The sequence below is a fragment of the Halichoerus grypus genome, chromosome X (assembly GCF_964656455.1).
Source record: "Halichoerus grypus chromosome X, mHalGry1.hap1.1, whole genome shotgun sequence".
Taxonomy (NCBI): domain Eukaryota; kingdom Metazoa; phylum Chordata; class Mammalia; order Carnivora; family Phocidae; genus Halichoerus; species Halichoerus grypus.
Window position 1 is genome coordinate 47,101,423 of NC_135727.1, and position 16,200 is coordinate 47,117,622.

Below are 16,200 nucleotides of genomic sequence, written 5' to 3' on the forward strand. Positions count from 1 at the left end.
GACATGAACATTTTGGTCACCAAAAAGAATTACTTCTATTATGAAATAGTAAGTTGATATTCTGACTTATATATTAGTCTTCTCTGAGTGTGGTTAGCATTAATCTGATGATTCTGGGGCCTGAACAGCAAGTTTCTGGACATACATAGATGAAGAGGCTTTGGACTGTGATGGTCATCAAAATGGAGCCACCCAGTGAGTTTAGGTGGCCATCCAGCAATGTTTCCTTAACACACCTCCTTTCTTACTGTCTTCTAAAATTACAAGGGAAGCATACCGGCTCTGAATATATGATCATCAGAGAAACAGTTACGGCATATGAAGGCTCCTCCTATTTAGAATTTGTCACCCTTATAAAAGATATGAACTATCTTGTTCCTTCCTCATTCACCCAATGCTTTTAAGTAACAATTTTTACCTTCTTGTAATGTTTGACTCAACCAGTGATAGAGTCTCAGTAAGATAGACTCGTCTTTGACACAGTTAATATAGTGAAGTAACAGAGAGTTGTTCAACACTGCACCCATCTGGGAAGGCAGCTGCAAAGAGATATCAATCAGTAAACTGTTAAGTATATGAAAAGTAGGTTATAGCAACGAGGAAATCATCAGAAAGCAAATATATAACAAAAATAAAAGGGTATAAAGATCAAATGGAAAATGCAGATAAGCACATGGTCCAGTCACATACCTCTAAGCAGTGGATGTTCTGTAAGAGTTGAGGGAAGCTTTTAAGCTGTTCTAGTGGAAACGATCCATTGCTACTGAGATAATCAGAAAGAGTCATCCCTTTTTTCCCGCATTCTTTACTGCAGCTACTAGAATTTAGCACTGGTATAACTGAGCAAGAATTCCATTTCTAAAGAAGGAAGACAATAAAACAATCTGTCAATAGACTAAACAGACTACAAACTAAACGTAAAAGCAATTGTTGAGGTGGTTCAATTAATGAAGTCTGAATGTGGTTTGCATAGAATCCTGGGCAATTAAAATGTATTTAAATATCTATAATCTCTTCAAACATCCGAATGGTTATTGTTTGGATTTAAGAAAGCTGCACAAATCATTTGGGGTTTTAGATACTTACTCTTTTTACAGGATGGACCTGAGCTGGACCTAACATCAACTTTAGAGGTTCAGGAGGGGGTCCCTGATTCCTTTGCCTCACAGCAAATAGAGCTGCCTTCCACAGATTCTCTGAATTCTTAAAATAGATCTAAAAAATTGGATTAAAGTACATGAGCAGGTACCCATAACCCAAAGCAATATAAAATCCCAAACTCTTCATTAATTGAAAGTATATTAATTATGAAACATTTTGAAGCCATGCAAATCCATTTAGGTTTTTTTTTCTGATCAAGAACCTATTAAATACATCAAATAGAATCAAAACAAAGTGCCAATCCCTAAAAAAAACTTTCCAGAAACAGTGCCGCAATACTAGATCTTAAATCAGTATGCTGTGAACATTTCAGTTCAAATCTGCAAATTAACTTAATCAAAATAACATATTTCAATCTCAATATGATTTTCCACTCCTTAATCCCTTACCTTCTTCCTTGCAGGCAAAGATACAGAAATCAAAGTAGGAGCAAAGAACTTATACAGTGACAACAAAGCCTGGAGATGAGGCTGCATTCCCTGAAATAAAATAAGAGTTTTCAATTTTCAATCCTATGGCATAAGGAAAAAAAGTAACGATAAAGTAAACAGATTAAGCGTATATTCAGACCCTAATTTTACTATGTGATATGGCTATAGGAAGATGCTATTGAAAATCAAAGAATAGATAACCAGACATTTAAATCAACGGTCACAAAACTACCCTTGCCAGCCTGTGGACTTGTCTTTTATGACCTTTTCTCCTGCTTTACTTCTTTATATTTTCTCTCTTCTTCTCTGTCCATGCCTTAGTTCTACCAGTCATACCTGCTAGCATGGCTTACTTTCACTGGTAGCATACTCAGGACTCAAAGTTGATTCATTTTTGATTTAGACAGAAAGGTGGGAAGCCAAGAAAACAGGGTAAAGAAAATATTAAAACCTTATCATAATTACTGGAAAATTCACTAGGAAATCCAACAACTGGTATGCAGTAGTCAAGCAGCTTGATAGAACTAAAACAAGTCTTAATAAAAACATTAATTTTATAATGACAAAAGTCATTACTGCTGGATACCTGTGTTAGATAGATCTGGCTACCCAGAGAAATCATACCACTAAAATGAATTACAAGGAAATAACCAAACTGTTTTATTATATTACAATTTTGTTGAATCAAATAGTGTACAAAATAAGGAAGGCAGAAAATGGGGCTTAGAAATACAGTATTCCTATTTTTATAACAGCTTCTTGAAATTAAATTTGTTATAACAAAACCAAAATAATCCAGTTTATCTATGCTGAAATACCTTCCAATCTCTGTACTCATTGTCAATTAGTATCAGTATTTGCTTTGAGTTGGAATGGTTTTTGATAGAGCGTATATTTAGTGGAGGAGAGACCTTTAGAATTTATCATCTAGTTAACTAAACATATCTTGGTTGTTAAAAAGTTGACACTCTTTTTTTAAAAAGAATTCCAGTTAAACATGGCATATTGAACATATGGATTTAACTCTGGGTCCTCCCAAAGCCCCACTGAAAACTAAAGGAATGAAAAAGGCATAAAGCACAAGTTCAAAGAGAACAAGAGAGGACACAACAGCAAATGAGAGATCCCAACAAGATTTTGGAACCTAGAATGAAAATGGACAAAGAGTAACCAACTTAGCAAAAGAGAGAAAACAAAACCTAAAGTAGAACAGAAAAAGGCTCAAAAGCAGCAGATTCAGGTTTGAGAACTCTCAAAAAGGCTCAGGAATTTGAGGGACCAGATACCTCTGAAAAGCGGAGATAGTAGAAGTGCAAGAGGGGCAGAAAACAGGAGGATTGGTTGAAAACCTAAGAAGCAGTTAGAGCCCCAAATTCCTTCACCACACTAACAAACATCAAGGTTTTACTCTCTGAAGATGAAACTGAGTTTAGACAACAGGCACAGCTGAGGGAGGGTACCAGGACCCTTCCTCACCCCCTTCCACTGCTTACATCCCAGAGTGCTAGTACCCAAGTTTATAACCTGTGATAGTTAATTTTAGGTGTCAACTTGGGTGGGCCCCAGAGTGCCCAGATATTTAGTCAAACATTATTTTGAGTGCTTCTGTGAGAGTGTTTTTAGATGAGATTAATACTTAAATTAGCGGACTTTGAGTAGACTGCCCTCCATAATTGTGTGGCCCTCATTCAATCAGTTGAAGGCCCTTATAGAACAAAAAGACCAGCCTCCCCCAAGCAAGAAGGAATTCTCCAGCAGCCTACTTACAAGACCATCTGTAACACCAGCTCTTTCTGGTTCTACAGCAGACTGCCTTTGGACTCAAACTGAAACATCAGCTCTCCAGGGTCTCCAGCCTGCTGGCCCCCCTGCAGATTATGGACTTGCTAGCTTCATAATCATGCAAGCCAATTCCTTATAATAAATATCCTTCTGTATATCTATACATGCATCCTATTGGTTCTGTTTCTCTAGAGAAGCCTAATACAACCCCTAGGTAGGAAACAAGAAAATTCCTCTCTGGGAAAAGTGACACAGCCATCTGTGGGGCTCCCCAACGAAACATCAAGATCCAACAATGAACAAGTCCTGCTCACATACAAAAGTTTCCAATCACCATTTTAGTTCTTTACTATTAAATATGGACAAACAAGGTTTGCCAGGCATTTGAGAAAGGCCTCTACTGTGAAAGACCAAACTAACTAAAGAAAGGAATTCTGAGGAAGCAGAGAAAAAGCTGGAAATAGGAAAAAAAAAATCATAGCCCAAGTCACATAGGCTCATGCCGCTCATTCTCCCCTCTGGAGAATCCTAAAAACCATCCTTACCAACCCTTAGGATGAGACCTAACTCCCACCCATGTTCCAAAGATTGGTCGCAACAGGGCCTGGTGTGTGTGTGATAACTACATGCCTGCTCCACTTCCCACCATTCATGCTTGCCACAAGAAAGACAATTTCTGTATTTTGTTTCCTTCATGGATCGGGAATTATAGGGAATGAATGGGTATAGAGGGGGTACATGCCCTTGCAGGTGTCAGAAATTCACATATTCAATTTATTTGCTCCAACCTGCAGATTATGCTTGCAACCACTATACATGTTGGGTTACATGTGAGCACACTATGCCTTCTTGGTTTGATATTGTTGGACTTGGCCAAATTCACCAAAATTCAGCTAATCAAAACAATTATAAATGCATCTTTATAGGGGCACCTGGGTGGCTCAGTTGGTTAAGCGTCTGCCTTTGGCTCAGGTCATGATCCTAGGGTCCTGGGATGGAGCCCCGCGTCAGGCTCCCTGCTCCGCAGGGAGTCTGCTTCTCCCGCTCCCTCTGACCTTCCCCTTTGCTCATGCTCTTGCTCTCTCTCTCAAATGAACAAAAAATCTTTAAAAAATGCATCTTTATAAATGGGCATTGATAATGGAATAATTTAATAATGTACTGTATAAAATGTTATTAATGAAGCCATACATTTAATGTCTGGGTTTAAAATTTTTACACAATCATGTACTAAATCATTTTCTAAACTTGAACATATGCTGTTGTTTCAGTTAATACAAATCGATAAGATCTTAGTTATGCTAAGGATTTTTGGTATTCTCCTGAAATGCTTTGCTGTTCACATGGAAAAATGTACAACTTTTTCACCATTCATAATACTGTGAAATAAAATTCAATTTGGACAGAAACATTATCACTGATATCTTCAGAGAGCTAAGAGAAGATATTGCACTGATAGAACCAAAACAGGGAGCTATGAAACAAGAACGATCATTGAATTGTACTAACAGGAAAGCATGTTATGTGCACTGGAGAATGAATATGCACATGTGTTTGTGTTTTTCATTAAATTTGAATGCCTTCAGGTAGGTTATGCAGGCTCCAGCAGTTAGGATAGACACTACAACTTCCTACTGTTTCATATCCAAAGCTTCACAGACTTCTGTTACCTGACAAGTGTAGTTGAAATAACAATGCAAGAGAGCTGTAAGGACAAGAGATAACGGTCAGGGAATATACTGAAGTTTATGTGTCCAGAAAGGAATGCTTTCCTAGATCACATCCACAAAAACATAACCAAACAAATAAACCAGACATTTTACTTTAATAGAGGAGTAGTTTTTGACTACTCCCTGACACTTGTTTTCCAGCCGTAGCAACCCAGTTCCCTAAACAGTTTTGCTGTTTGCCATCTATGTGTTTTTGCTTATGTTGTTCCCTCTGCCTTTCTCTTCCTCCTTGGCCTAGTTAAATCATATTAATCCCTTAAAATTTCTCTCAAGCATCACCACTCCTCCTTGACTCCAGTACTACTCTGAATTTTTATTCTGTTGACTAAGCTCCTCAGACAGTAAGTTCCTTGAAGACCATGACTCATTCAATTTTATATCCCCAAAGCCCAGTAACACACAGAGTACACTGGCCAATTTTAGGGCTTTTTGGTACTCACCATTTTGGCCTGAAGATCAAGCAGTTTTCTCACGCGAAATGGTTTAACTAGAAAAGGTAAAGAAAAGTACAATGCATGGGGTTCAGAATAAAAATAAACCATGTGGCTCATACAGTGTCATCTTCTTACAACACATCAAAAATACAAACACCCTGTTCAGTTAAACCAGTAAGCAGATGCTCTAAGATAAAAGTACTAAAAAACAATTCCCACAAAATCTTGGCATAGAACTATGCTACTAGTTAACTTTATAAAGGCCAATACAAATGCTAATTCCACAGAGTAAATGTAATACAACTGGAATGAAAATACTCACCATTCTCTTTTCTGGTAAGTAGATATAACAAATGGCAGACATAAGGGCACTGTTAAAATATAAAAAATTTAAAAAGAGAAATGACAATATATCTTGAACAGAGTGGCAACACATTTTCCTCAAATGTCAATCTTCTGATTAAGTAAAAAGGCCTCAGGATTTTGTTGAACAATAATTCTAAAAGCTTCCCTTTTTCATACTACAACATAGTGGTAAAAGCCAATAGTGTTAATTGGTACCTCATTATACCATTTTTAAGTTACTTTTGGAATATAGAAACACTGCAGACAATTTGAAAAACAGAAAAAGATCCTCCTAACAAAAGTTCATGTATTCCTTCCAGTAGTCCATATTTATTAAGATACAAAGTTAAAACTTTTATCTTGATTCCCCACTCAAAAGCATTTTCCTGGGGCACCTGGGTGGCTCAGTCGGTTAAATGTCTGCCTTCGGCTCAGGTCATGATCCCACGGTCCTGGGATCGTGCCCTGCGTCAGGCTCCCTGCTCAGCAGGGAGTCTGCTTCTCCCTCTCGCTCTGCTCCTCCTCCCTGTTTGTTCTCTCTCTGTGTCAGATAAATAAAATCTTTAAAAAAAAAAGCATTTTCCCATGTTGTTTGGTCTTCAAATGATCATTTTCAATGATGTTAACATTCCAGGGAGTGGACATACTATAACTTAATTAACCATTTAGTTCTGTTTGGCAAATAACATACACTCAATAAATCTGTTACTTCAGTTGCTGAATGATTGGTTCCTTTGTACCATTTCATTTTGAGGGTCCACTTCTTGAGGTTTTATTCTAGACCAGGGGTCAGCAAACTACAGTTCACATGTTTTAGTAAATCAAGTTTTACTAGAACATAGCCACACACATTCATTTATGAATCATCTATAGCTGCTTTCTCGCTACAACAGCAGAGCTGAGTAGTTTTGACAGAGACTCTATGGCCCACAAAGCCAAAAATATTTATTATCTGGCCCTTTACAGGAAAAGTTTACCACTACCTGTTCTAGAAGAAAACAGAGGAGAAAATCTTTATGACCAGAGGGTGGCAGTTTTTCTCTTTCAGAAAAGAAAATAAAATGATAGCCACAAAATAAAACATAAAAGAAAAAGCCTCCATAAATGGGAGATCATTAAATTAAGAACATCTGTTTATCAGATAAGGACATAATCTATTGCAGGGATGAGTAAACAACAACCCGCGGGTCAAATCCAGCCCACCACTGGTTATTATAAATATAGTTTTATTGGAACACTGCCACAGTTGTTTATGTATTGTCTATAGCTCCTTTCACACTACACCAGCGGAGTAAGTAGTTGTGAGAGACAGTATGGCCCTTACACCTGAATATTTACTACATGGCACATTAAGGAAAAATTCGCCAACACTTGCTTTAGATGTTAGTAAATCAAAAAAGTAAATTATGTAATGGAACTAGAGAATACAATGAAAGCAAAGACTTTCTTTAAACAAATTTGTATCATTTAAAGTCTGAAGTACAGCATTCTATATTGCCTATCCTCTACTTAGAAATGGGTTCAGATTCTGGACATACTTGTAAAAAGCATGAATTTAGATACAGGATTTTTTTTAAGAGAACATAATACTATGACCAAGTCTGATATATCTTACACAAAATACAGTAACTTTCAGTAAAAACACACAACCTCACATCCCTAGGATATAAACCATTAGCAACACAATTTGTCATGCTGTGTACGAAATGAGTGTCACACAATCACTTGCTCTAGGTTCCAGCATTATAGTAAGTCTGACGTCCCCTTTTAATCACATCGTATACATCTAAAACTTTACAATTGCCTTTCTGACAAATAGTAACCACTGCCTCTGAGTCACTAAAGAGTCAGGCTCCCACCAAATTATATGCAAATGACTTTCAGAAGTAACACTTTTAAAAGTTAGGTTCCCTATTTCTTGATCGGGGTGATATTTACACAAATGTATTCAGTTTATGAAAATTAAATGAGCTGATCACCTATGATACAAGCTATTTTCTCTACATATATCATACGTCAATAAATATTTTTAAGAGACAGAAAAAGGGAAAAGAAAAAAAAAGTAGGTCTCCTTCCTGCTTGCCAAGCTGAGCAAGAAACTCATCAACATCATGAAAACTATTCAAGTATACTGCAATTGATTTGACATTTATGAGTATCTTCTGTTCATTCACTCATTCATTCATTCATGAAACAAAAATTATTAAGCAGTGACTAAAACAGACAAAAAGGCCTGATCTTATGAAGTTTATATTCTATGTGCCATGAATAGTGTTACTAAATTCTTGGGTTATAAAGGCTCAGTCCCTGCCTAGAAGAACTCAGTCTCAGTCTATTAAGCTATTACAAGAAAAGGAAAGCATGCTTTAGTATTTCTCACTCTTTACAAAGTATGCTTAAACACAAAATTCACTTGTTTTGCAATTTGGTTAGTTTATGAATAAAAACAGTATGAGGGGCAACTGGGTGGCTCAGTCAGTTAAGCATCTGCCTTCGGCTCAAGTTATGATCCTGGGGTCCTGGGTTCACACTACCACATCGGGCTCCCTACTCAGCAGGGAGTCTGCTTCTCCCTCTCTCTCTGCCCCTCCCCCTGCTCCTGCGCTCTCTCTCTCTCTCCCTCAATTAAATAAAAAATCTTAGGGGCGCCTGGGTGGCTCAGATGGTTAGGCATCTGCCTTTGTCTCAGGTCATGATCTCCGGGTCCTGGGATCGAGCCCTGCATCAGGTTCCCGGCTCAGTGGGGAGTCTGCTTCTCCCTCTCCCTCTGCCTTTCCTCCTGCTTGTGCTCTCTCTCTCAAATGAATAAATAAAATCTTAAAAATAAATAAATAAATAATCTGAAAAGAAAAACATGAGGTCAAGAGAGATGTCAAAGGTAAGGAGGAGTCAATCACATACTACTCATCATTCATCCACTCCTGTGTACCACAGGGTAAGCGGGAGGAATGAGCATTCTTACTTTCTCTTGCTACTTCAAGGTACTACTCTTTCATTCTTATATGAGAGACTTCCTTGACACTTAGTCCACCCAACCTCATTTCCTCCAACTTACCTATACCCTATCTATTCACTGCTGGCCTCTTAGTAACTTCCAAAAGCTCATAGAGCAGAGGACTTAGACATCTGATCCAGTCTTCCACTCTAACCCTAATCCCAATAACATGCCAGAAGATTTTAATGTCTATATCAACAAATCACCTTGGCCTTAGAGCTTATTGACCTTCTCAATTCTAATGACCTGATTACCATTTATAGAAATACTGTATATTAGATACCCTGAATAAACCCGCCTGCTTGTATCTAGCTGTTTAAGTACATTTCTGAGCTGGCATGAAAGCAAAGAAACTGCAGTTCCCAAACACAAAGTTTAAGAGGAAACACTGAATACTGAACAAGCTCTCTCCCCAAGATTTCTGCCAAACCTTAAAAATCTTGAACTTTGAGCTTTAATAGCTACAAAGGGAGGTAGGAGCGGGGTAGCAGATGGTAAAGCTTAGGGCCCACCCTGGGAACAGTGGCGCCTGGGTGGCCCAGTTGGTTAAGCGACTGCCTTCAGCTCAGGGCATGATCCCAGGGTCCTGGGATCGAGCCCTGCATTGGGCTCCCTACTCAGTGGGGAGCCTGTTTCTCCCTCTCCCTCTGCCCCTCCCCCACACTTGTGCTCTCTCTTGCCATTTCTCTCTCTCAAATAAATAAATAAAATCTTTAAAAAACTGGGAACTTCAAGAGCTACACCCTAAGTGTATGGGTGTGAAATAAAAACACACCCCACTGTGCTGAAAAGGACAGCAAGTAAACTTGGCTGTCTTGGCCTTGGGTTTGGGTAAAAGGAAAATAAAGCCTCTCCAAAGAATATGCAACCACAAACCAGTCCTATATAGGCCTGCAGTTTGGACTTAACACTAGTGGTATGACCTGGAAAACCTGAAGTGAAGAATTTAGAGTGGTTGCAGCTTAGTTGTACTTCCCAGAAAAACCATATATCTGATAAGGGACTTGTACCTAAAATACAGAAAGAACACTTAAAACCCATTAATAAAAAGACAACCCAATTAGAAAAATAGGCAAAGGACCTGAATAGACATTTCTCCAAAAAAGATATATAAATGGCCAATAAGCACATGAGAAGATGTTCAATGTCACTAATCATTAGAGAAATGCAAACCAAAACCATGTGTTCATGAGGATGGGATGAAATTGGAACCCTCATTCACTGCTAATGGGTCCTGGGATCGAGCAGGGTCCTGGGATCGAGCCCTGCATTGGGTTCCCTACTCAGTGGGGAGCCTGTTTCTCCCTCTCCCTCTCCCTCGATCCGAGGACACTGCTAATGGGAATGTAAAATGGTCCAAACTGTGGAAAACAGTTTGGTGATTCCTCAAAGTTCTAAAAACAGAATTAACATATAATACAGCAACTCCACTCCTAGGTATATATCCAAAGAACTGAAAGCAGGACTTGGACAGTTACTTGTATGCCAACATTCACTGCAGCATTATTCATGTTAGCCAAAAGGTGGAAACAACCCAAGAGTCCACCAGCGAGTGAACAGATAAACAAAATGTGGTATATACATACAATGGAATATTATTCAGTCATAAAAATGAATGAAAATTTGAAACATGCTATAAGTTGGATGAAACTTGAAGACATTATGCTAAGAGAAAGAAGCCAGACACAAAAATTATATGATTCTGCTTATATGAGGTACCTAGAACAAGCAAATTCACAGAGACAGAAAGTAGACAGGCAGTTACCAGGGGCTGGAGGGAGGAGGAATGTATAGTTGCTGCTTAATGAGTAGAGTTTCTGTTTAGGGTAATGAAAAAATTTTGGAAACAGTAGTGATGCAGTGAATGCCAACAAATGACACACTCAAAATAGTAAAGTGGTAAATTTTAAGTTATGAAAAACTGTAACAGGTTAAAAAATGAAGCACTGATACGTGCTACAACATGGATGAACCTTGAAAAACATTATGCTAAGTAAAAGAACCCAGTCATAAAAGACCACATATGATTTCATTTATATGAAATGTCCAGGATAGGCAAATCTGAGACAGAAAATAGATTAAAAATAGGCAAATCTTTAAAGACAGAAAACACATTAGGAGTTTTTAGGAACCCCTGAATAGGGAGATGGGGGAATGATAAAGGGTATGGGGTTTTTGAGGTGATGAAAATGTCCTAAAATTGACTATTCTCATGGTTGCACATTATCTGTGAACATACTGAAAACCATGTTTTCATGTTTGTATACCTTGAGTGGGTGGATTGTATCATATGTGAATTATATTTCAATGAAGTTGTTCTTAAAAAGTATCCAGAGAGAAAAGAATAAATGACAGATTACAATTAGACTGACCCAAAAACAATGGAAAGGAGCCAGTGGAATAATACTGTCAATGTCCTGAGAGAATTTAACTGTTACCCTAGAGTTCTACACACAGCAAAACCAACTTTCAAGAACAAGGGCATTGTAAAGACATTTTCAGACAAAGACAATTTACTATCAAAAGATTCTCACTGAAAGAATATTCGAAAGTATATATTTCTACACAGGAAAATGATCTCAGATTGAAGGTCTGAGATGCAAAAATAAATGGTGAGCAAAGATATTGGTAAATATGTGGGCAAATCAAAACAAACATCAACTGTGAAGATAATAATGATGCCTACTTCACACGTATGTGGAGACGGATGGAGAAGAACAAGCTAGAACTAAAACCAGATAAATAGCATATCATCTGCGAGGGCTGTGACCAGAGCCAAAGCATTCTAAAGTCCTTGCCTCATTTAAGATGAAGGTAAAGATACTGGTTACCTTTAGGCTCTAAGAAAAACCATATTAGAAATTAAAACTGAGAAAAATTTAAATGTTTGTTAATTCATTTAAAAATAATATACCCATTACATGCTAGCATAAATGACATATTCTATGAAAAATAACTATATCTGCCAAAAGAAAAATAGTAAGAAGAGTGACATTGTTGTACATTTTTACATTAAGTATGCATGTTAAAATAGGCACAATAACACCTAAAAGAACATACACAGAATGTATAACTAACTTCCAAACTAGAATAGGGGGAAAACCACAATCAATCCAAAATAAGAGAGAAAGAAGGAAAAAAGCAGAAAAAAAGCAGATCATTTAGAAAGCTCAAAATAAGATATTTGAATTTATTCCTATTATATCAATAATCACTACATAGGTAAATAAACTAATTCTCCAGGTTAAAGAAAAATCCTCAAACAGGATGTAAAAATAAAATCTAGTTATATGCTATTTAAAAGAGACATCTAGGGGCACCTGGGTGGCTCAGTCGTTAAGTGTCTGCCTTCGGCTCAGGTCATGGTCCCAGGGTCCTGGGATCGAGCCCCGCATCGGGCTCCCTGCTCTGCAGGAAGCTTGCTTCTCCCTCTCCCACTCCCCCTGCTTGTGTTCCCTCTCTTGCTATCTCTCTCTGTCAAATAAATAAATAAAATCTTTAATAAAATAAAATAAAAAATAAAAAAGACATCTAAGACATGAGGACAAAAAAAGATTAAATAAAACCCCAAAAGATGGAAATATACCAAGCAACTACCAGCCAAAACAAAGCCAGAGTAGCAATGTCAATCTCATACAAAATAGACTAAAACAAAAAGCATTTCTAACAAAGAGTTACTCCATAACAGGTTTGATTCATCAGAATAAGAAAACTATAATTGTATATACACCTAATAACAGATTCAAAATATATAAAGCAAAAATTGACAGAGCTTTCAAGAAAAACTGACAAATTTGCCTTCACAGTGGGAGATTTTCAACATTTTCATTCAGTAACCCGTAGATGGGCAGCAACAACAACAAATCCGTAAGGAAACAAAATTTCAATTCCAATAACCTTCATTCTCTCACTCAAAGTTTAACAGCTCTCACCCCATGGTCACTCTGAATCTTGTCATCACATTGAACCATCCCCTCCTGAAATCTTAAACTCGAATGCTACAATTTCCTATTAGTCCAGCTTTTAATCCCACTACATATCTTGACTATCACCAAGGCATCCCAAACCTCAGCTGTGTGTGTATGTTCCCAATCTGCCCTCTTCTGTCTTCACCTTCTTCCCTTTTCTGTCTCAACTCCCTGGTCCAACAGCTCAATCACTCTCATGCATCCTTGTCCAACCCTGGAGAAACTGCCTGTCCTTGCATATTAGTAACATCACATATCCATGCTCTCTAACCCCATCTGGGCCTTCAAAACTTCTGTCTTTAATCACCTCCTATTCCCATTTCCATCAGGAGCTATTTCAAAATTTATACTGTCTCCTCAAATATAATATTTTATCCAACAACACACATCCTTTTTGCTTGTAAGGAGAGGTATCTCTTTTCCTATAGAAAGCAAATTCCTGTAATTTTAACTCTGATTCCTAGTCTTATTTTGCTACCTCTCCTCTGTACGCTCACAGAACCCTATGTATACTATAATAGGATTTATCACACTATACTTATCTTCTCCCTTACTACATTTAAAGATCTTCCAGGTTAAGTCTCTTACTAGGTAGCTTACCTCAGCAAAGTTACTTAACTTTTTCATGCCTCAGTTGTCTCTTCTCTAAAATGGGAATGATATAATTTACCGTAAATCCTGGCTCTGGTCATGTGACCCTGGGTAATTATTTGACTTCTCTGTGCCTTGAGACTCCTCATCTCTAAAATAGGGATAAAAATGGGGTGCGTGGGTGGCTCAGTTGTTTAAGGGTCTACCTTCACTGAGGTCATGATCCCAGGGTCCTGGGGTCGGGCACCACATCAGGTTCCCTGCTGAGCAGAGAGCCTGGCTCCCCTCTCCCTCTGCCTGCCGTTCCCCTTGCTTGTGCTCTTTCTGTCAAATAAATAAATAAAATCTTTAAAAAATAAAATAAAATAGGGATAGAAATGTATGCCTCGTAAGGTTGTCAAGAGGTTTAAATGGGTTAAAACTACATTTTATCAGGTATGTATTTTATACTTACAGCACATTCCAGTTTGGCCCAGCCACATTTCCATTGTTCACTAGTCACATGAGATTAATGGCTACCATACTGGACAGCTCAAGTACAGAAAATAGGTGCTCAATAAATATTTTTTAAAAAGTAAGCTCTACTTACTTCAAGACCCTAACATGGGACTTGAACCCATGACCCCAAGATCAAGAGTCTCATGTTCTACTGACCGAGCCAGCCAGGAGAACCTCAATAAATATTTTTTAAGGAATACTGATGTCAGAATACAAAGAACTTTCAGAACCCCAGGACCAGAAAAAAAAATACTTTACATAGTCTAACTTTTTTTTTTACATTTTAACATCTCTGAAAACAGGAATAATCTTATAATTGATGTCATCTGACAGTTTTAATGACAGTATTATTTTGTAGTGGTTCATAAAATAAAGATGCATCTTACCATGATGGCATCTTAGAGTTGATAAAATAACTGTGTATATAAAGCACCTAGTACCTGGCATACAGGCCTCACATAAATTAACTATTATGTCTTATTCATATTTGTATTCCTGATACTAAATTCAATGTCTGGCATAGTATATAGTTAATAAATGTTCATTAAGTGAACTTCTACAGGACGGCTTGTCACCTTTGTACATCTAAATCCAAATATATTATATGCCTTCCAAAACTACCTTCTTCTCACAAACTTCCTTTTATGGTCAAAGATATCATCATTCTGAGCCATGCTGACTTAAAAACCTCAGATCTTTATCTCCTTACCCTTCCCTTAATCCAGTTTAGGGATCAGATCCTGTCAATTCTTCCTTTATAATTTCCCCTCCAATTTGCCCTTTCAATTTTTCACTCCCACTGCCACCTCCTTAGACTAGGACAGTAATTCTCAAACTTTTTGGTATCAGGACTCTTCACATTCTTAAAATTAGAGGATCCCACAGAGCTTTTGTTTATCTGGATTATATCTATTGATATTCACCATATTAGAAATAAAAACTGAGAAACTTAAAAATGTTTATTAATCCATTAAAAAAATAATAAACCCATTACATGCTAACATAAATGACAGATTTTATGAAAAACAACTATATTTTCCAAAAAAAAGACTAGTGACATAGTTTTACACTTCTAAATTCTATTTAATGTTTTTGACTTAATAGAATACAACTGGATTCTCTGCTTCAGCACTAAACCTGTTATGTTCTTTTAATTGAAGTACATGAAGAAAATCCAGCCTCACATAGATATATGTAGTTGGAAAAGAAAGCACTATTTTAGTAGCCTTTTCAGAAAACTGTATATTAGTCTTGATAAATGGTAGTCTCTTAAGAGTTAGCTGCAATGTGGAATCTGAAACCTTACCAATGAACTCTCTTTGTACTGTTCCATTACAATTCATTGCTATATAAAATTAAAGTCTATTGAAAAAATGTTAAATACATACATATAAACATAAAATTCATTGATATATCTTACATTTTGAATGAATCTTTTACCCATGCATAATTTTACAACATCATACTTGGTCATCTGGAAAATACTGGTTCACTGAGTTATACCAACCTTCCAAATATTGACAAATTTCATTATACAATATCTAAAAATCACATTCATTAATACTGTTACCAATCTCATCAGAAAAGTTTAAGTACTGGGAAGCTGTCAAGTTCACAGTGCTAGATACAAATTTTCCAAACTCATAATTTTCACTTGAAAGCTCAAATCCTATCATTGGCAGCAAATACTGCGAGTTGTTTTCTTTGAAATGACAGGCTGGCTTTTCGTTTTTGAAAAAACATCTGCCAAATACCCATTCTGGATAACCATAGTTTATATGTCAGTCATTCTTTCAAGTAAAAATGGTATTCCATGAAGAAAGCAGCTAGTTTAGCCCCACAACTCAATGTCGCAAGTGCTTTTCCTAAGGACAACTGCAGTTCAGTATACAGAAGGGATTTATTTGTACTTCCCACTTCATCACAAAGACTATTAAAGACATGTCTCAAAGGCTGAAATTTAATAAAATTAATGAATTAATTTTTACTGCTTCATTTGGGACATTGAGAGAAACTAGCATTTTTTTTTTTTACTATAGTGAAGAATAAAATGACCATTAATAGTTTGGCCCCACTACCCTGATTCTTGCTAAGGCACGAGCAGTTTTAGTCACCATTACTTTAGCACCATCAGTGCAAATGTCAACTCAATGAAAATACCAGATAATAGCTTGATATTGCTATGAAAATAATTTTGACCTCTCAGAACTCCTGGATCAGGGAGCCTCAAGGGGCCCACAGATCAAATTTGAGAATTGCTAGTCT

General features: G+C 37.1%; 1 protein-coding gene across 2 annotated transcripts in view; it reads right to left on the reverse strand.

Annotated features, from left to right (window-relative positions):
* The window catches only part of CENPI (centromere protein I), a 64,256-nt gene that overhangs the window by 39,383 nt on the left and 8,673 nt on the right, over nt 1-16,200 (reverse strand). Inside the window, exons 6-11 of one of the 2 annotated variants that reach the window (XM_036081498.2) lie at nt 5,861-5,909; nt 5,545-5,591; nt 1,551-1,640; nt 1,087-1,215; nt 691-858; nt 419-539 (exon numbers count right to left, since the gene is read on the reverse strand). In XM_036081498.2, coding sequence (XP_035937391.2) covers nt 419-539; nt 691-858; nt 1,087-1,215; nt 1,551-1,640; nt 5,545-5,591; nt 5,861-5,909 — 604 coding nt within the window. The remainder of the gene's footprint in view (nt 1-418; nt 540-690; nt 859-1,086; nt 1,216-1,550; nt 1,641-5,544; nt 5,592-5,860; nt 5,910-16,200) is intronic. The other variant, XM_078065375.1, reaches the window with a different exon arrangement.